The 23,152-nt window shown below is 36.6% G+C and overlaps 1 protein-coding gene across 1 annotated transcript in view; it reads left to right on the top strand.

Annotated features, from left to right (window-relative positions):
* LOC108373091 (MOB kinase activator-like 2) overlaps window positions 1–17,810 on the top strand; it is a 30,652-nt gene extending 12,842 nt beyond the window's left edge. The window contains exon 2 of the mRNA XM_017628933.1: window positions 17,692–17,810. Coding sequence (XP_017484422.1) covers window positions 17,692–17,810 — 119 coding nt within the window. The remainder of the gene's footprint in view (window positions 1–17,691) is intronic.
* Window positions 17,811–23,152: the final 5,342 nt, after the last annotated feature.

Genomic DNA, 23,152 nt, shown 5'->3' with positions numbered 1-23,152 from the left:
GGAGCATATATGGATACTAGGTTGGTCCTAAAATATATGAACCACATTTTTATATCAGATTTCCCAAACCTCAAGCCCTACGTCGTTGCTACTCTAGTCGAAGATATCACATATAAATTTTAGTCCTGATCGTAGACGATTAAGGCGTGTCGCACAGGGGCAAAGTTCAAATTCCTATATGTATAGTCGATAATATCACATATAAATTTTGGTCCAGATTAGTATCGGTTAAGGCGTGTCGCAGAGAGGTCAAATTTCAAATTCCTCTATGAAAAAATGTACATATATGTAATATCTTCGATCATGGTTGTATCCGTTTTGGGTATTAGATGAAAAAAATGTATTTAAATTTTTTGAGTCTCCATGGGAGAGGAATCTGAACTTTGCTCCCTGTGCCACATGCCATAATCGTCTCCAATCGGGACCAAAATTTTTATGTGATATCTTTGAACGTGGTAGAACCGATTGAGTGGGTGTGGTTGAAAAATAAGTTCATTTGATTTTAAGGATCACCCTAAGGGTTACGTTATACTATACATCTCTTACACCATTTAGATTTCGGATAGCCTGTTTTATGAGCCGCAAAGTTAATCTCATTTTTCCTATGGGGGCTTTGGTTTAATCTTGCTATATACATATGTATGTATATGCGCACTTATGTATGTACGTACGTATATAAATACGTGAACGAATTGCGTGCCTCCGGTTTAGTGCCGTGTTGTTTTGCGCTGTTGTGTTACACTGCGAACTTTAAAGCACTAAATTACAATTACAAGAACAAAAACATGAGACTTAATAATCACAACAGCAACCAGACACTATGTATTGCCCTCGCCGGTGGTGTGACCAACTGACGCGAGGCCATCGATAAACAAAAACAGAAACATACAAGCATACATACACATGCTAGAATTCACACATCTAGGCATGTGTTTATGTATGTACTTTAAATAAATTTATTAACAAAAAATAATCAAAGCTAATACATATGTATATTAAATAAACCTGCCGGAAAAAAATATGAAAAAATAATGACTACGTATCTGAGGGTATTTTTCAAGGAATGAAACCGATTCAAAATAACGTTCCGGTTTGGGTTTCGGTTTTGCCAAGTGTTTCGGTTTCGGTTTTTGTTTCGTTCTTCAAAATTTATTTCGGTTTTGGTTTCGGTTTCGTTTCGGTTTCGGTTTTTCACAGAAATTTTGTTGATATTATTTAAATCACAATGTCTTAAACGTTGAGGAAAGAAAATCGAAAATTACAGTTCACTGATAATATCAACACTAGGTTCTTTCCCTAACAATCCGGACCGGATTTGGTAATTAGAGAATAAGAGAAACATTTTCTTTCAAAAATGGAACAAAGTTCAGAAGTACGGAAACGCAAAAACCCACATTTCGGGCCCACAAGTCGAGAAACAGCTGATTCACGTTGTTCTTGTTTTTGTCACTTATACCATGTTCTGACCGACATCGGAAACATGTTTTCGTTGCTAAAACTGGTTTTCGACCTAAAACTTGTGTTTTCGTCCATATAAAATCTGTTAAACGAAAACCAGTTTTCGCTGAAAACTACTTGAAAACTCACTTTCCACTCATTCCAATCGGTGTCTTCACTAGTTTTTTTCGATTATTTATCGAAGTGGAAGTCATATTTTATCATCTTTAATACGCCATTTCGGATTTATTGTTAATTGCCTGGCCAAAGCAAAATAAGAATGAAAGTTAAAGGTTGTAAATGAAAAGAAAATGAAGGAAAAATGTTTTGGTTGTCGGTCAGAACATGGTATTAAATGCAAACACTTGGAAATTGAATTTTGGTTTCACAAATTTGATTTTAAGTACATAGATTGAAAATACATCAACAGGCCATTCACTTTTCCTTAAAAGCACCAAGTAAATGCAGGCAACATGTAAACACAATACAGCTGATATGCACTTTGACACTTTATCCATTTTTACTCGGAGAAAATTTCGGGATGTTTCGGGCAGGAAGAAGAATACACTTACGATCGAATACGCTCGAATTTTCGCTCTCTATTACCCATTTTGTTGAGTACAGGCATGATTTCTGGGCTATTTTGGGCACACGCGGGATCTCGCATTGCGTACGGGAAAGAAACTACTTAAATATAATTAATCGATTATCGATTCACAACAACAAAGTCATCAGCAGATTTTTGCGAAAAGTTACCTTGCCATACTTATTTACTACTTAACAAGAATTTTAGCAAAATGTTGCTGATTTTGGTTAAATAAATCATTTATTTCAAAGAAATTTTTATTTAATATTTTTGTAAATTTCTGGAAACCGATTGAAACCTGTGATTGAAATGGTTTCGGTATCGTTCCTTTTCAGGTCAAGATAACGGTTACGGTTTCGGTTTCGGTTTTGAAAAACGAAACGGTTTTAAACGGTTACGGTTTCGGTTTGGGTTTCGGTTTCATTCCTTGGTATTTTTTCCCAACGATGGTTTTCGTTATTGCTATAATATTTTGTCACTTAGGGCCGGATTTACAGTGCTTATTTAAACGTTTAAACTTTTGTTAACAGAGCGTTGTGCAGATAAAAATCAATGGTTAAACTCTTATCAGTGGTTGACTACGCACTGTGGATTTTGTCCCTAATTTATTGTTATTTATTTTTCTATTTCTTTTCGCGACTGTTGTTATTGCAACTTTTTATTCGATTGACGCTTGCATTGCGCGACAGTAGACGTTGCTTTCGTGTGAAGTTGCACGCAACTTCAGTGCATTCTAACCATATGCATAAACATTCGTACATACATACATGAATGCCTACAAATTAATTTGCGCACCTATACAGTTGACATTCATTCAGTTTCACAGTAATCTGCAATCGATATATGTACATACATATGTACAAGCGGCAACAACAAACATCTCTACAAACATTTTCTACTTGCTTTTAATTTGTATGGTTGCACTGTGACGTTCATATGTATGTATGTATGTATATATGCATGTTTTTTGTAACAATTGCAGCAAATTGCGCATACAAACAACTAGGTGACATACATAAATACTTTTTGCGCGTTAGCTCACCCTCCTCCTCAGCTCTGTTATCTCCTGTCTCTATAGAAAATCCACCTTAGTATGAATGCATGCATGTAGATACATACGTACATATGTATGTCTGTATGTGCATATGTTTGTTGTTGTAAATACCTGTGATTATACGATGCAATGTTGGCAAATGCAGTTGATTATTGCAGATACATGCTGTATTAGCATTTGCATACATAGATACGGGTAAGAGCAGATATGCGGGTTGGTATGTAGTGGCATGCAAATTGTAAATAACCAATTTGAATGCGACACGATTTTATGGGTCGTACATAAGTAAATTCTATACAAAGTTTACTCTAATCGATATTGTGGAATCGTCCACACTGAAAAAAAAATATATCACTTAACAAGGGTGTTCTTCTTATTGATGTCGAATTTAGCCAGATATTCCAAGATATCAAATAAAAGGCATGAAAAGCAATTCCAAATATGTATATTTCCCCATAGTGAGTTAGGCTTATTGTGTGCTGCGTATAAAAATCAACATTTCTTAAGCTGCGGCCAAAAATCGTCTGATGGAAGAACCTTACGAAATTTACGAATAGTTTGAATTGAGCTTTTCTTGATAAATATCTCCTTTTTCAAAAACAGGAAATAATCATGGATTCCTGGAATCCCGGCTTTACCACGAAATTTATGTCTACATATATGCATGTACATCTAGGTACATATGTACATATGTATGTACATTAGACCGTATCACCTTACAAGCAAACGAAAAAAGTTCGCCATAAACCCTGAGTCTATTGCCATGTTCTGACCGACAACGAAAACACTTTGAAAACGAGTTTTCGGATTGTGGGCTGAAGGCTGTTCACACCGGTTGTTAGTGTTTTCGTTGGCATTTCTTACATCTTTTGATTACAGTTTTGCTACACAAAAACAAAACCAAAACACTTTTTCTTAATATTTTTTTTTGATTTACATTCATTCTTATTTAACTTTGGCCAGCCAATTAAGTATAAATCCGAAATGGCGTATTAAAGATAATAAAATATGACCACTTCGATAAATAATCGAAAAAAAATAGAGAAGACACCGATCGGAATGAGTGGAACGTGAGCTTTCAAGTAGTTTTCAGCGAATACTGGTTTTTGTTTGACAAATTTTACATGTACGAAAACACAAGTTTTAGTTCGCAAACCAGTTTTAGCAACGAAAACATGAGTTCGATGTCGGTCAGAACATGGTATAAGGCAATTTTGAAAAAAAAAAATTCTTTGCCAGCAAAAATTCTTCTGAAGAGAGTCACAGTTGCTCTCTCATTTCTACTGTCATTTTCAAGTTAAGAAACGCTTTTTGGACAACATCTGACTACTTCGGACTATTTCTGACTGTTTTTGGGAGATAAGGAACGCAACTAATTACTAGAAGGCGAAGCGACGCTGGTGTGCAAAGAGCCTACCCTGCAGTGCACTAGTATGTGCCTACCAGTTTGAAATTTTCGAAGAATTAAGCATTCAGAGACATCTCGCAGGTTCGAGGCCGCTTGGAGGTGGTTAAGATTTTCAAAAATAAAATCAATGTAAGTAAAAATAATTATTTCAGTTTAAATATAAATGACAAATTTGAACAAATCTAATTGCATTGCAGAAAAAAACATACATAGGAAAAAATGCTTGTGCCACAAAAAAATTAAATAAAAAAAAAATATTTTTTGTTTATTAAATTTAAATATTACAATAAAAACCCTAAATAAAAAAAAATTAAAAATTAAAAAAAAAATAAATAAATAATAAAATAAATAAAAAATTAACATAAAAAATAAATAAATAAAAAATTAACAAAATATAAATTTAAAAAAAATAAAAAAATTTTCCCTGCGCCAGGACTTAAACCTGTCGGCCATTGCTAATATTGAAGCGCAGCGAGCAAAAATACTTACTTATGCTTTTCACGGGGAATGAATTGGCAGACTAGCTCATTCATGAACTGGTATGATGCTACTAGTATTTCTGCTAATGCATAGCCTGACAATTGACATCACGTAGGCCATCGCAATGTTAAACTGGTAGAATTCTAGTTCATAACTAGTAGCTTTCCCTACAGGGTACCTACGCGTTACATGTACATAGACACGAGTAGGTAACATTTTCAAGAACGACAACAACAACCAATTGGCACATACTTGCTAATAGCTAACAATCCCTAGCAACAAGAGCGACAACAACAACAACATTAACAATAACAGCCACTACCTACGCAACAATCAATACTTAGGAGGAATTCATTCATTTCTTCGAAAACAGGAAAATTCTCATTAGGTAGAAAAATATGCCACATAACAAAGTGAAAAGTCTGAAAAGCCGGTAAATCGGCCAACTGGCTTAAATGCGTAAATGATGTGGCAATAAATGAGTAAATGTATGATGGTTGGTTGCACAATTAGCCTGGTTGGCTTGTTGGTGGTCGGGGAAAATAAAAACGGATATCCTAGAGCGTAAAGTGTTGAATGCCGCAATGTGTATCTATTTATGTATGTATGTATGCGTTTGTGTCTATTTCTAATCATTTTCCAGGCCGCTTTTATTTATTTTTTGCTGGTGGTCATAAAGGTGTTAAAAAGAAAATGCGGCGACTGAAGTGTGAGTAAAGGGTTAGAGGTTCCAGCTGCAATGCTGCTGCTCTCAAAAAAGCAAAACTAAGGTCATGTTACTAAGGTCTGGATTCAAAGCAAAGGCAGCGTTCATGAATGCAGATGCTTTTCTGTTGTGAGCTGCATAGAAAAGTGTAGCTACAAATGAGTGATGAAGTTGTGTAAATACGCTGGAGTAAAGAGAGATAGATAGAGGGATAAAGAGAGAGGAGGCGAGGAAGCAGTGCGACAACAATTAAAACTATGTTCCCATTGGCGTAATTTAGAGGTCAATCTTAATTTACGCATAAATTAAGTACAAACTAAGTAATTTCGCCTTGTAAAGTCTCTCAGTAAATTAAGTTGAAAGTACGTAGTTTATCTTAAAGCAAGAACCAAATCACGAACAAATCAGTGTCGGCTGTAATTTTATCGATAATAATCGAAAAAAGTATTGTCCCATAACTGATATGTCATTGTGTTTGGACGTTTTTGTTTTTAATAATCGCGCGTGGTAGTTTGTAAAATATTTCCAGAAGCTTTCTTATTTGATCACTCATCTAAAATCTCAAAAATTACCACAAACAACTCAGAATATAAAAATATACGCAATTACTCACATTCGCGATCTCTTTTGGTTAAATAAAATAACACAGGGTTGCTACAAAGCTGTCAAGACAAATAAAGAATCGCGTGTATGAACGCACTTAATTTAGTGAGGTATTTTAAACGAAACTAAGTATTTTATGTTGGTAATGTGAACATAGTTTAACCCTAGAATGGTAAACATGGCCTGTAAGGCGCAACAATTTTTTGTTTTTGCGATGTTTCCAGATAGGTTTCTCATATCAAAGCGTGGGTTCGTGCCAACTCAGTTAAGTGTTCTATAAGCTTATGTGCAGTACGTGTTTTGTTCCGCTCCATTATGTTGCCTAAATATTCATACGTGTGTCGCCTATGAGGCGATGTTTATCAATAAAGGTATTTTTTTTTTGTATAGGAAACTTTTTAATAACAAAATTTTTTCTAAGCCATAGGCATGATATCCTTTTTTAATATGTTAATTTGATCTCAAATCTACAAGCTAAAGAAATTTTACGAAAATATCTCGAACGGAAATACAATAAAACTTTTATAACTTGAATCACCAATATCCAATAAAAATGTTCGACTTATGAAGCTTTCGAGTTATAGATTATTGCTTCTTTAAGAAACCATAACATAATTATGTAAGATATATCTTAAATAATGAACACATTTATTAATTCAAAATCAAGTTCACATGTAAACGATGTAGAAACCGTGTTCGCCGGAATACCATATTTTTCAGCCACTTCTTTATTCCTTTTTCCAGTTTCAATATCTTTGATAAGCCTAAATTTTTCTTCAATAGACAAACATTCGAAAACACATTTCGGCGCCGTGCTAATATTTAGTCTTTACTCCACGAAGATGCTATTCAAACTGATTAACAAACGCTAGGCAAAGAAAAGTAAAAAATAAAACTTACTTAACAAATAAGTACTTTTCCGAATAAGAGATTCGCTGAAAACAAAAAAAAACCAAAGCAACCAAACCAAGTACATAATTTGGGATTTCCCCTAAATTGTTCGATTTGCAGAAGCATTTGCCAAAACTTTAATTCGAATTATGGAGAAACTATCTAAACGCTACTGCCACTTGATTTAGCTCGACTTATAGAAAATATGGAGTTATAGAAGTTCGAGTAATGGAAGTTTGATTGTCACCCATTAAAAAAATGTGATCTACTAATATGACTGCAACAAATTTCAGATATAAAAGAAATAAATTTTTTTTTTTATTAATTTTTGTTACAAAAGGTTTATGGCCTTATTCATAAAAAATAAAGTTGGTTTTAAGAGCTTTATAAAATGATGTTTTCATATATATTTTAGTAATATGTTTACCGTTCTAGGGTTAACTGAAAACAGCTGTTTAGGGACCTCAGTTTCCAGCAGTGTTGCTGTTGGCTGGCAATTGTTGATGTTTTAACTGCCGCTGGGACTTTTCTGCTATTCACAAAAATATTATCTACATATTTGCTACTTATTATTTTTGTTATTGTATATATGGTTTTTCTGGCTATTTTTGGCATTTTGGCCTTGCTTTGTAACACATTGCGTCGCAATACCTCTATTGCTGCTGTTGTCTATTTATTGTTCGTGTTAAGACTACTTTTGCCTTCACTGAGCATCTTTCGACAGACTATAACTAATTTTTTTCTGCTCAAATTGTTGCTATTTTTATTTTTCGCGCTGATGCCATTACATACAAACATATATGTATAGCTATTGACGACTGTGAAAATGACATCAACCAATTGTTTTGTTTATCTTCCGCTTTGACTTCTAGCGTGCTTATTGCTGTAATTGTTTGTTGTTGTAGCAGTTACCGCTGCTGCTGTTGCTAGCCACCTCCAACTCGTTTACAGCTTCTACGCCGTCTATGATCTACAACAGTGCTCGTCAAAGTGGTGGTCCGCGGACCGGTGCCGGTCCGTAAGCCATAAGTCGCCGGTCCGCAAAGGGCGTCGCGAAATGGACAACGATTTTTTAAACGATTATATATACATATACGACTATATGTATACTCCACACTTCTAACCATGGTACAATTATCTGCATGGTAGTAGTACTAGAAATTTCACGTCCGAGATGTCAAAATATTAAGTCAAAACACAAGCGAACACACAAACGAACAAAGCAAAGTAACCTAGTTTGACATCTCCAACACAAAATCACCTGTTCCACGAATAGGTACAGGATGGATACGAAATCCATTTATTGCTTCGAAGGCTGATCTGGCCGTCAATTTGGAAGATAAATTGTTGGAGTTAGCCGCTGACGAAGGATTGAAGATGGTTTTCGAAACTATGACATCACTTGCGTCATTTTGGATTCATGTCAAAGCAGAATACCCGGAACTTGCTGAAATTGCTCTGAAAGCTCTACTCCCATTTCCTTCATCTTACCTTTGTGAGACTGGGTTTTCAACCATGAGTATTATTAAGACAAAGTACAGGAACAGTTTAAATATTAGTTCTCCATTGCGTGTCGCACTGTCCACAATTGAGCCACGACTTGATAAGCTTGTAAATAATAAACAGGCTCACCTCTCGCATTAGTAAACATCGACTTTCGTAACTTTACAAGGAATGACACCTTCCAATAGCATTAATATAATTTTAATAAAGCTTGACGTGCTTATAATATGTCTTATTATTATAACTTTACAGTTATTACATTTGTGATGTTTTATATTACTGTTTAATGAGGCTATATACAACTTGTATAATAAAAACAACTTAAATTTGTTAAACATTCATAAAAAATCGCTAATATCTGCTATCATTAAATGGTAATAGGTCATATATAGACACCCGGCTAATAAAGAAATTCATTTAAACAAATTTTAATACATATATGCGATGATCGTAAACGAAAAATAATCAATAAAACAAGGTACCGGTCCCCGACGTAATAGAAAAACTGCAGCCGGTCCGTCACACTCAAAAGTTTGACGAGCACTGATCTACAACATGCTACACGCACATCTATTTTGCTCCACATGAATGTACTATTTTATTTTCATTGTTTTTGTTGTTTATTTTTATACTACGTGCGTTTTTCATTGTCGTTATATAGCACATTTTCTCGGTATTTCATTAAACGAAATTAAGGTGAAAGAAAATTGTGCTTTTGTTTTTCATTTTTATATTTCCATGCAAATAGTTCCTGTTGTCTGTCCCCATTGTGTGGCTGTTGTTGTCGTGCTGCTGCCGCAGTATAGACCCACATTGATATCATTAAAGCTGTAATAACAGCAGCACAACTACAACAATAACTACATACATCACCAACAATAATAATGCTAGTAATAAAAAATATTAACATTAAAACAATAACTGCCCCTATAACAAGTCAACAGCGGCATCATCAGCAGCGACTTCGCTTCCCAAAACAGAAACCCACAAACATACATTTGTGAGCTCATGACAAAGAGTTTTCCCGGCTTTTGCGCGCCTTAAACTAAACCTTTTGAACAATATATATATATTTTTTTTTTAGCAGCGTTTCTTCCCCTCTAAGTCGTTCGCAGCGCACTTGCTCGCGTAGCTTACACAATACAATTAAAAAGTGAAAATAAGGCGCAAGTCTCCATTGTTTTCATTTTTTATTTAACATTTTCCACTTAGCTTCAAAATTTTGAGATTTTGATACTGGCGGCGTGCTTTAAAAATAGAGAAAGAGTAGGAAACAAAGTTCGACGCCGTGTTCGACTTACAACACTTTCAGGACAAAGACAGAACAGACCTAAAAGTGGTGAGATTAGCGATGTGAAGAAAAAGGCATATGCTTCATTTTATTGACTATCTGTCCATGATTGACCCATACTTAGAATCGTACCCGTATATATATCTATGTATGTAATTATGTCGACCTAAGTACAAAGTCCAAAAACCCCTATTGCATACACCTCGATCAGAATCAATCTTCTCTTCTAGCCGCTAGAGAATGCAAATTGATCCATTGCACAGAATATAACTCCACATTGCAATCAGTCTCCGAAGGCACACAAACATCCTAAAATCCAACTGTAACGGACTTCAGAGCAAGATTGAGGAGATAACCGTTTTCATGGGTCGACGTGGAATGTCAATAGATGCGGTCCAAGAGACGAAGTTGTATAGCAATTCGACGATTCGACATTCTGCACAATGAACGACGGCGCAGCCACCAGGATTATGGGCAGCTGCAGTAGCTCGCCCGACATATCAATCGTATTCGGTGGCCTCTAGCATCAAACCATCTGACCATTGTCATCACGACCATGTCTCGTTGGACCCGAAGCGATGCGTGAGCTACTTTAGGCGACAGCTTACGCCGCATCCTCCAACGGACAAAGCCGAACGTCGAGTGACCAGAAGGCTGCAGAAACTGCCAACACCTAGTGCGCCACTTGCTTTCTTTAGCGAGGAAGTTCGGTTAGCCATCGGGAAGGTGAAAGCCTCCAAAGCCATAGACCCTGACGGAATATGCATGATGATGCTGGAAAAATCGGGTCCTGCGCGAGTCGACTACCTTAGCAAGGCCACTCTCATCATTTCGGACATCTGGAAAATGGGGACAGTGGTCCCACTGCTTAAACCGGGGAAACCGGCCAACAAGGGAGAGTCCGATAACCCTCCTCTCTCCGGTAGCGAAGGCACTTGAGGCCTTGCCACTTCCGTACTTCACAAACCACCTGACCCCAGCCAGGCATCAGCTTGGGTTCCATAAAGTGCACAGCACAACCAACAGCATTAAGCGCCCTAACCCTCAGATAACTCGCGGCCTAAACCGAAACCGGCCCAATAGGAGGACAGTTCTAGTAGCGTTGGATCTGTCAAAAGCGTTTGACACCGTCAGTCACTCCACGTTTCTAGGAGACGTTGAGGCTTCCTCTCGCGCACAGTGACTCAAACGGTGGCCAGCGAATCATCTGAGTGGTCGATATTCGTTGTCATTTTTAGAGACAAAACCCGGAAACCGAGGAAAATTGAACAGAGGGTTCCACAGGGAGTTGTCCTTTTACTCCCGCACCAACTAGTTAGTTTAGTTATATTTTTTTTTATTTAAGTATTATATTTTCTATATATGAAAGAATTCGCACCATATATACCTGTTTTCGAAATATCTCAACTCCTGCTCCACCTAGCGGACTAATTGATCTTTCTTCTGAGCATTTTAGTAGTTTCAAGTATGTCTTTTCCTTTGAGACCTATGTATTTACAAGTAAGTGTGCCTAATCCAATCAACAGTTGAGGTGAGTCAGTGATCTTCGCAAAGCATTAGCCTTCTAAATACCGCTTATAAAGTCTCCATGAGCATTCATTACCAGTTTGGCTTAAACCCTGGCAAGTCACAATGCACCAGATGTTGACAATATGCCAAAAGCTTGAAGGAGATTAGAGAAAGAAGCGACCCACGTCAAGCGTTTGTCGATCCTAAGCCAGCCTTCGTTCGGACCAAAGGGAGTTGATTATACGCCATCTGATCACAAGCGAGGTTTCAGATATATCGTGAGAGTTCTTCTTTCCATATTATCGGCATCAAAAACCGCGCTGTTAGTTGCGTCTTTGTCAAACTGGGTCTGGAAGCAAAACGACAAACGAACGATTTTCCGTCATCCTTGCCATATTTTGTTTGGAGGCGAACCGGTTTCGGTGTTGTGCCATCTTCGGCGTTCTGCTCTGTCGAATTTACCAACAACCAAAATGAGTTTATCTATGTGTTGGCTGTGACAAATTCAGTAAAAAAGTTTCTACTTAAGACCTACGGTTAGTAATTACTATCATGTTAGTTGTTGTTTACCTCTTTGTCTAGAGTAATTTCCCCTCCAGAGACTTCAACCTATGTGGTTATCGCCTCTCATTGAAGATAAGTTCTTGTAAAACATTGTCAAATATTTTCACGATCTTATGCTAAAATATATAATAATAGCAATAGCTATCTCACCCCTCAGAACTTCATCCTCTATACTCTGCTCTGCACCTGTTATTGTATTCTTTTTCTTTGCCTGGGAACTTTTGTTTGTTATAAATTTTTTCCATTTCACATTTTGTTTGTTACAAATGTTCCATACTCAAATCTTGGTTGATAACCTTTCTCTTTCGTCGAAAACTCTCAAATCACAGTCTTCAATATTACTTGCATTGTTGCTCAGCAAGTGTCGGTTGTCAGCTGCTGTCATAAATGTGTCCGCCCTTTTCTATCTTTTGGAGCTTTAACAGCCATTATTTCTCTACTTACATACAAATTTAGACCAAAAAAATCAGTTTGTCATATGCGCATGTACATATGTATGTAAATATGCGTATTTGTAAACATGACTTTGGTAAGTATTAATGGTAATCTTTACTCTTTGGCTCGTTTGCCGTTAATCGCTTTCTTCATTGTGACAGCTTTGTATATCATTTTAGTTGTTGTTGTTTTGTTGTTGATAGTTTGTAACCATTTATCTCACCTTTTTATAGACACTCTGTAAACATTCTTTTTATGATAATCGTAAAGTTTTTATTCAGCTTTGTATCATAAAGAATTGTGTAGAGGAAGGAGACGAGAACCTATGATGCAAGAAATGTTTACTTGATTTTGGTATGTATTTACATAAAGGCATACATACATATCGTCGTTTAAAGTACAAAACCGCGTATCAACAAAAAGCACAACCGCGTATCAAGATAATTCAAAACCGCGTATGTGAGGTTGCATAAATTATTTTCGAGAGAGTAAAAACACTTATATTTCAACATCGTTTTCTTTTTTATAAAGCAATCGGAAAAACCTAAAAAAACAGCATCAAAAATCAATCTCATCTGTTACCGTTGAAAATTTTTTATTTTTATGCACATTTTTTACGCTTAAACTGTTTTGTCCTCTGACCCGATTTTTCTCAAAAAATAATTTTAAAAACTATTTTTATTCAAGAAAAAAAAATTTTTTTTGGAGATGTTTTAAAAACGGTCAAGTTCACATAAATTTTAATTTTTTCAATTTTTTTTTGGTGGAAGATATAATAGATTTTATAATTCCATTGGAAACGCTGTACCGATTTTTTTTTGTATGGGGAGCGATGCATTCTAATGTACATACTTAAGTATGTATGTATATATGATGTGCCATATTAGCGAGCTATGGGCATGGCTTTTAAGCTACTGTTTTCAAAATTATACCTATTAAATTTCAGGTATTTGAGAATCAGGTCTTTAACTTAAGTAAATTCAAAATTCCAAAATTTAATAAAAGCTATGTAATTTTTGGGTCACATAAAAAATTCGACATAAAACTTTTAGTTTATTAAAGAATCCGTGCATACATTTTTGGCAATCTAAAAACTGGACATAGAAAGTGAAATTGGCTAAAAGTTTATTTAAACAAAACTTTATGCAGACTTTTTAAATTACTAAAAAATAGTGTACAAAAAAAACCTATTAAGTCCATTTTTTAAATTGCTAAAACTGAATATACCAGTTATACCCCCATTCTGAATTACCTAAAATTGATGTATAGTTTTTATTTTCGAGCGTTCGACCTCATCGGATTATGAAACGCAGTTTCACATAAAATCTCGGAAATTTTATTCGATTTTACAGCAAAACAGCTGAATCACGTGTTCTGCTTGCTAGAATCGATCTCACGCTTAACACTTCCAAATCCGGCAGAAATCATTGCTGCTCCACAACACTATATACATATGTATATGTACATATGTACATTTCTATACATATAGTAGTGCATATATGTTTGAGTTTGTATGGAAAACGAATCCCCACACAGCTGACATTACTGGCAAATGAGAAACAAATGTAGTCGACATTGCAGTAAACGATAAAACCAAGCGCAGCAGCAGCAGCAGCAACAACAACACTTGAAAGTAACAACACTGTTTACAACAAAAACACAACTGCAGTGAAACCATATGACTAGGCCATTTAATGTGGCCAAAGTTATATGTAAAAAAAAACAAAAAACAGCAAACATAACTAAACAAGTGGTCGCTAGCATTTACTGCCACTCTTCGGGTCTCCTTCATTTTGCTCCACCGCAGTTGCTTTCAAATTGCTCCCAGCTCGCTCAGTCAGCCAACTACTGGCAGAGCAACCAACTGCAATCCACAGTAAGCCAGTTAGTTGGCGCTGGAAAAGATTTCTACTTGTATGCAAAGTTTCTCTGTTTTCAGTTTTTTTCCACTTTGTGTCTGTATCTAATATTCCAATGGCGTTCATTCTCTACTTTTGCTGTCCATGACTCGGTTGTGGGTTCTCGGTCGCACAGTGGCTTTATTTTTCTTCTCTATTTATTCACGAAACAACATTACTGCGATTTTTGTTGTCTTTTTATATTTTTGTATGCTGTATTTGTTAAGCTTAGAGTTTAATTGTTGCTTGTTAGCGCTGTTGTTTTTGTTTTTACTGCACTTTTGGCCAGATGTAGCTTATTTTCGAATTAGTATGCAAAACGCGTTACATTGATGTGCAAGTAGCTGATAGCGATTCACTGGCTGGCAGGAGAGAAGGAAAAGTCCGTTGACAGGTTGCTTCACAGGTAGCGTTTCCACTGCTTGAGACGGCAGTGGAAGTGACTAGAGTCATTATGAAGTTATAGCGATCGAAGTAGAGTTGTCAGCTGCCTTTCTATTCTTTGATTTATGCGTTTAAAATACTAGGTTTAAGTTTAGGGTAAATTTTCTGGCTCTAACCTCACATTTTTCGTAGCTTCTTTAAGCTTAGTTCTTATGGATAAGTGCCATTGTTTCCATATATTCTAAAAGAAAAAAAAAAACTAAACTTTTAAAAGAGCTAAAATTTAAGATACTCGAATTATTTCAGAATGATTGCATATTTACAAAATTCTTATAATACCTCCCCACTATAGGATCCCATTAAAATGAAAAAACAAAACTGAACAATTGGAGATTTTGGTAATTGAAAAGGCATTTTTCAGCTTGGAGAAAAACACCTTAAAAATAATATAACTTAAAGCAGCCAATAAATATTTCTTTTCTCAGCGCNAAGCTTAGAGTTTAATTGTTGCTTGTTAGCGCTGTTGTTTTTGTTTTTACAGCACTTTTGGCCAGATGTAGCTTATTTTCGAATTAGTATGCAAAACGCATTACATTGATGTGCAAGTAGCTGATAGCGATTCACTGGCTGGCAGGAAAGAAGGAAAAGTCCGCTGACAGGTTGCTTCACAGGTAGCGTATCCACTGCTTAAGACGGCAGTGGAAGTGACTAGAGTCATTATGAAGTTATAGCGATTGAAGTAGAGTTGTCAGCTGCCTTTCTATTCTTTGATTTATGCGTTTAAAATCGGTTGAAGTTTGGGGTAAATTTTCTGGCTCTAACCTCACATTTTTCGTAGTTTTTTAAGCTTAGTTCTTATGGATAAGTGCCATTGTTTCCATTTATTCTAAAACTAAAAAAAAACTAAACTTTTAAAAGAGCTAAAATTTAAGATACTCGAATTATTTCAGAATGACCGCATATTTACAAAATTCTTATAATACCTCCCCACTATAGGATGCACTTAAATTGAAAAACAAAACTGAACAATTGGAGATTTTGGTAATTGTAAAGGCATTTTTCAGCTTGGAGAAATACACCTTAAAAATAGTATAACTTATAGCAGCTAATAAATATTTCTTTTTTTCAGCGACATCGATTGTTTTCATTATTTAATCGATTATTACTTTTTGTCTTTACAGGTATGTACAAATCATTACTATTTCTATTTAACACTGGAGTTGGTAAGAAGATTGTAATAAACCCGTAAACATTTAACATATTCCGAGCGAAAATTATGTGAAACAAATTAAGCATTTCAACAAACTTTGAAACTCTCACCCGAAGTCTCTAAAAAGTTTTTCTAGTGACAAAACTATATAGTATAATATCTGAGCTTTCTAAATTTACGAATAAGATTGTTCTGATCAGATTGAGCTTTTCCAGAAAAATTTAAAAAAATGTGTCCGCATCATCCCGACGTTTTCAAGATTTCTGGCACTTAGCAGCAAGTTTTTTGTAGCTTTCACCTGAAAGTCGTATAAAAGTGGAAAGTTAGGAACGACAGAGCTTTCGAGGTCTGGTGGATATTTTGGAAACTTTCACCTGAAAGGTCTACGAGTGCGAACTTTTTTCGAATACAATCAAAAAATTACACATATCCATGATTTTGAAAGCTTTCATTATTGTATTAGCTAAAATAATCAACCTTATTGCGAGTCATTGCATGGCATTGCCTAATTTTACGACCGGACTAGTGTATTAAAACGGAAAACCAAGCATTGGATAGTTTTGGACGATTTTCGTCATCTACTTATTTCAGCACGACAGTAGGCAATGCCAATGTTGTCAAGTCTTACAATTTAGTCTAATTTACGACTTACGTAATGAGGCTGCGCCACTAAAGTGGGTCCATTGAATCTAAATTATGAATAAGGCAAACTATTAGAATTCTCTTAATTCTCTTTTCTCATAAAGTTATGGAAGTTTTCATTCGAAATGTAAAAAGTATAGAAAAATTGGGATATTTTTTCTAACTTTGGCCGAATAAAACAAAAACTTGCGAACGTGCTTCTGGCCTTGGCTTTCATTCGAAAAACTTAAAATAATAGAAAGCTTAGAGCTTTGGTATGATTNTTTTCTCATAAAGTTATGGAAGTTTTCATTCGAAATGTAAAAAGTATAGACAAATTGGGATATTTTTTCTAACTTTAGCCGAATAAAACATAAACTTGCGAACGTGCTTCTGGCCTTGGCTTTCATTCGAAAAACTTAAAATTATAGAAAGCTTTGGTATGAAANTTTTTTCTAACTTTGGCCGAATAAAACAAAAACTTGCGAACGTGCTTCTGGCCTTGGCTTTCATTCGAAAAACTTAAAATAATAGAAAGCTTAGAGCTTTGGTATGATTTCCAGCTTCTAGCACTTAACAGATACCTTCTGACACAAAAAAGCTGCGAGCTGTTATGAATTCACCAATTGGCATATTTTGGTCCTAAAAAAGTAGACAAGTTGGGATTTTTGAACGCCTCCTGGCTTTTTCTTAATCTTAGATGCCTTTTTTTATTTCTGAGAACCTTTCACCCGGAGGACGCTTTCATCCAAAAGCCATTGAAATGAGATTGTGAACAAAACTTCTTCAAAATTTCACAAGTCCTCGTAACATTTTGCTTCACTGTAAGNGGATTTTTGAACGCCTCCTGGCTTTTTCTTAATCTTAGATGCCTTTTTTTTATTTCTGATAAGCTTTCTCCCGGAGGACGCTTTCATCCAAAAGCCATTGAAATGAGATTGTGAACAAAACTTCTTCAAAATTTCACAAGTCCTCGTAACATTTTGCTTCACTGTAAGCCGACGTCATTAGCAGAGCTGCCGCAGAAAGCGTTGCTATAAAAAGTGGTGGCAACTGCGCAGTCTCAGTCGCAGTCGCAGTAGCTGTTACTGCCTTTCTTGTTTGTGTTTAGACAACCACGGCGACGACGGCTATAATGATGCCGATTCCGATGCCGATGCTGAACCAACACCAATGCAGCAGNGTAAGCCGACGTCATTAGCAGAGCTGCCGCAGAAAGCGTTGCTATAAAAAGTGGCGGCAACTGCGCAGTCTCAGTCCCAGTCGCAGTCGCCGTTACTGCCTTTCTTGTTTGTGTTTTAGACAACCACGGAGACGACGGCTATAATGATGCCGATGCTGAACCAACACCATCAGCGGCGATGACTCCGACCAGTTCCGACGAGTGCTTGTTGTGGCGGCTAGCTACTAGCGACTTGTGGATGGATGTGATGATTCCCATAGTCGTTGCTGTCGTAGTGGTCGTCATCGACGCCGTCGTTAGCACAACACAATTCAATTCAGTTCAGTTGTGCACAGCTCGTTTCAGTATGAAAATTTCTTTTGGACGGATTGGATGAGTCCGGTAATAGTGCGCTCGAGAATTTAGCTTGGTCGGTCGGTCGGACAGGCAGAGAGTTGGACGGACACGGTCGTATACTACAGGCCTGACCTGTTTCACTGACTGTTGTGTGACTTTCGAACGCATAAAGCGACAATTTATGCTTGGAAAAGTGGACTTTCGTGCAAAACGTCTGTCTGTGTAACAAAACAACACGACAATACGTCGTTAATCGTTAGTTAAGTGCAATTTAAACGAAACAGAACGTTGAGAAAAAAGTGTGAGAAAACTGCAAAACAGATGTGCAAAAGTGTGCAAGAATTTGCTGAGTTTGAAGAAAATTGTTGAACAGTTACAAAATTTGTGAAATTCGACGACTATACGGAAAAATTTAAAATAGTGAGTGAGTCAACTACATATTTAGGAACTTTGTCTTCCAAGTTGTATTCGAGTGTGCCAACGAGCAAACAATCCTCGTCATCATCACTTTGTTCATCGGCCTCATCATCATTCAAGTCATTTGAGAACATGACTGGCTACACTGCTTCCTTCTTTAGACAAATATTTAGATTTGAACTTTCTGGTTTTTTATTTATTTATTTTTATTTGAATATATTTTCTTGCGACCACTAGAAGATCTCAAATTTCGAGCTCGAGTGTGTGTGTGTGTGGAACCTAAGTTGGCGTAATTGTGTCAGCCACAGGCGTTCAAGCGGTTCGCCTAGCTGGATAGCTGGCTGTCAACGGCGAGCTAGTCAGGAACGCAGGAACCAGCCAACAAGCAAAGAAATGCACTTGAAAATACCATTTACAGTAAATAAACATACATGCACTTGTGTATATGTACATTCAATTGACTGCATATATATGCATGTAAATATGTATATATGTATGTATAAAAATGTTGACAATTGAGCGCCACTCTCCTCGCAGTGGGACTACAGCAATTCAATCCAGTCTGGTCTAGAGTCGTCGATTGCTGCTGTCGCTGCTGCCTGCCACGTCGCTCGCATTTGTAAGGCACTCGGTCACCAACACCATCCGTCACTCAGCAGCAAGCAGCCCATTGGAGGAGCCAGCGTAGCCTCCTTATGCCTTGCATCCATAATTGTCGTGCTGGCTGTTGGCTGCTGCTGTTGTCAGCTTGGCAGCCTAACCAAACCGGCTATGTGTGCGGTAGGCGTTATGGCTGTGGCAGCGATGCTGGCAGGAAATTCGATATTCACCCGTATGGTAGAAAATGGGCGAAAACACAGAATTTTACGTTCCGAGCTTTCGTAGGATGAGCCACCTTCTTTCGACGACGGGTGGCAGCGACTAGAAGCATTAGAAGCCCACAGTACCCAAGCAAAAATCTGCATATACAGACACAGCAGCTGTTAGTGGCGGGTAGTTTTAACAGCAAATAATGTCTTCCCAAGTTATACGTAATTTTCTTCTTGCAGCCGATAGGAAGTGAGAAATAAATATTCGTCGGAAATGAAATGAATTTTAAACTCAACAACAAAGGCAACCAACCACCTTCACGCCGACGCTATACCTCTCGTCCTCCGCCTGTGCTTGTGCTGGCAAGAAGGTTGTTGGTTGCTTGCNATAAACATACATGCACTTGTGTATATGTACATTCAATTGACTGCATATATGTATATGCATGTAAATATGTACATATGTAGGTAGGTACNAATGCACTTGAAAATACCATTTACAGTAAATAAACATACATGCACTTGTGTATATGTACATTCAATTGACTGCATATATATGCATGTAAATATGTATATATGTATGTATAAAAATGTTGACAATTGAGCGCCACTCTCCTCGCAGTGGGACTACAGCAATTCAATCCAGTCTGGTCTAGAGTCGTCGATTGCTGCTGTCGCTGCTGCCTGCCACGTCGCTCGCATTTGTAAGGCACTCGGTCACCAACGCCATCCGTCACTCAGCAGCAGCCCATTGGAGGAGCCAGCGTAGCCTCCTTATACCTCGCATCCATAATTGTCGTGCTGGCTGTTGGCTGCTGCTGTTGTCAGCTTGGCCACCTAACCAAACCGGCTATGTGTTCGGTAGGCGTTATGGCTGTGGCAGCGATGCTAGCAGGAAATTAGATATTCACCCGTATGGTGGAAAATGGAGGAAAACACAGAATTTTACGTTGCGAGCTTTCGTACGTTGCCTTCTTTCGACGACGGGTGGCAGCGACTAGAAGCATTAGAAGCCTACAGTACCCAAGCAAAAATCTGCATATACAGACACGGCAGCTGTTAGTGGCGGGTAGTTTTAACAGCAAATAATGTCTTCCCAAGTTATACGTAATTTTCTTCTTGCAGCCGATAGGAAGTGAGAAATAAATATTCGTCGGAAATGAAATGAATTTTAAACTCAACAACAAAGGCAACCAACCACCTTCACGCCGACGCTATACCTCTCGTCCTCCGCCTGTGCTTGTGCTGGAAAGAAGGTTGTAGGTTGCTTGCTTGTTGGCTGAGTTGTGTACCAGCAGATACATTCCGCCGTACCTACCACTTAAGAATTGATTGAATTGCACAGATATTAAATAACGTCGTCGGTTTCGACGTTTTTCCTTCAAATCTATATCCACATCTACAGCTATAAGCCATGTAATATAGGCAAGGTAGCGCAGTGCTGGCATTAAGTTCTGGCCGTTGGTAGAGGTGTGTTGTTGTTAACCTGCCAAGGAAACGTTTTTCCATGCCTTTATAAAAATGGATTTTTCATTCAAATCAGTATTGTGTTATAAACGGATGTACATACTCTGTATCTTAGCTTGGTTGTTTGTGGGTAAGGGGAAGTGGAGCAGGCGTGCTAAAAATCGAATGCATGTCAATCGAGTGGCATAAAGTGTGATTGAAGTGAATATTTGAAGGATAAAAAGAAAAGCTGTCGTAATAAAAGTGACTGAATGCGCCCCGTAAAGTGTGCGATGCGGAATAAGGTGATTGGATTGGATAAACGTTAAATGGTATTTATAATTAGGGTAACGNCAGCTGTTAGTGGCGGGTAGTTTTAACAGCAAATAATGTCTTCCCAAGTTATACGTAATTTTCTTCTTGCAGCCGATAGGAAGTGAGAAATAAATATTCGTCGGAAATGAAATGAATTTTAAACTCAACAACAAAGGCAACCAACCACCTTCACGCCGACGCTATACCTCTCGTCCTCCGCCTGTGCTTGTGCTGGAAAGAAGGTTGTAGGTTGCTTGCTTGTTGGCTGAGTTGTGTACCAGCAGATACATTCCGCCGTACCTACCACTTAAGAATTGATTGAATTGCACAGATATTAAATAACGTCGTCGGTTTCGACGTTTTTCCTTCAAATCTATATCCACATCTACAGCTATAAGCCATGTAATATAGGCAAGGTAGCGCAGTGCTGGCATTAAGTTCTGGCCGTTGGTAGAGGTGTGTTGTTGTTAACCTGCCAAGGAAACGTTTTTCCATGCCTTTATAAAAATGGATTTTTCATTCAAATCAGTATTGTGTTATAAACGGATGTACATACTCTGTATCTTAGCTTGGTTGTTTGTGGGTAAGGGGGAGTGGAGCAGGCGTGCTAAAAATCGAATGCATGTCAATCGAGTGTCATAAAGTGTGATTGAAGTGAGTATTTGAAGGATAAAAAGAAAAGCTGTCGTAATAAAAGTGACTGAATGCGCCCCGTAAAGTGTGCGATGCGGAATAAAGTGATTGGATTGGATAAACGTTAAATGGTATTTATAATTAGGGTAACTGTTAAGAGTTTGAGGCTAATCGAAACACGAAGGAAAAACGAATGTATTTTTACCTGTCTACAAGGACTTTTCTTGCCACACTATACGATTTTGTTCTTGTTGTTTCTTAGTCCCCTAGGGGTATCATTCGGGTATTTTCGATTTTCTGTTGATTAAGATTTTTCTATGATGGATCCCTAGTGTAGTATACGCCTTGTATGTGAGAATTCAGAGTTCGAGACGCCCCGATAGCGAGCTCTTGAATTATGACCAGTATGCCAAGAAAACTCTGTAAGCAACTTTCTTGAGTCAACAAGTCTCTACTTAACATTCCTTGCTGTTACTATTAACACCTGGGAGAATATACATATCTATAGTACGTATATTAAAGTCTCCGTACTTTCGAAGACAATCCGTTTTATACTATGGGAAAAACTCTGACAAATATGTGACGCTGACATGTCAGATAAAAAAAGGTCAACAACTCACAACACTTTACTGTCTTTCGAAAGACTAATTGAATGATCTGCTAACGAGGAGGTCTTGGGCGTTATGCTATTCACCTTTTAGGAATAAGTTTTCCAAAAATTATATTGAATTAAAGATATATATATAATATATTTTTCTTTTTAATACAATAAAAACTAATGAATAAAAGAAAAAATAAAAATATGTTAAATGAAAATGAAGCAAAAAGTAAGAAAAAAACAAGTATTTTTAAAAATCAAACAATTTTTTTCTTAACAAAAAATTAAACTAAAAATTTAATTAGAAAAAGAAAAAAGTTTATCAGAAACGAAGAAAGTAGTACTTAAAACTTAAAATAAATTTAAGAAAATATTTTATTTTTGAAAACAAAATCATAAAATAAAAAGAAAATTGAATTAAAAATTTAAATTAATAAAATATAATTCAATGAAATGAAAACAAATGTAGTTTTCTTTTAAAGCAAGTAAAATAAAAAAATTAGGAGTAAATAAAATTGACACAAGAAAAAACAAATTAAATTTAAAAGAAGAAATTAGTAAAAAACATTTCTAAAAATTGAATGAAATTAAGAAATGTTTTTGCTTTCTAATCAATAAAATCTAAAACTTAAAAGAAAATTAAACTAAAAAAAGAAAAAAAAAATAATAATAAAATAAGCAAAAAATAAAATAAGTCCCTAAAAATTACATTAAATACAGTAAAACCCTTTTATGTACCTCACAAAAAATGTCGGCTTTTTGAGGTACTTAGACGGGTTGGGTACTTAAAAGAACCCACTGAAGTACCTCGATGCGGGTACTTAAGCGAACATAA

The sequence above is a fragment of the Rhagoletis zephyria genome, unplaced genomic scaffold (assembly GCF_001687245.7).
Source record: "Rhagoletis zephyria isolate East Lansing unplaced genomic scaffold, Rhagoletis_zephyria_1.1 Rzeph_scaffold_06353, whole genome shotgun sequence".
Taxonomy (NCBI): Eukaryota; Metazoa; Arthropoda; class Insecta; order Diptera; family Tephritidae; genus Rhagoletis; species Rhagoletis zephyria.
The sequence above is the reverse complement of the archived record's forward strand: the minus strand, read 5'-3'. Positions and strand labels throughout refer to the sequence as shown.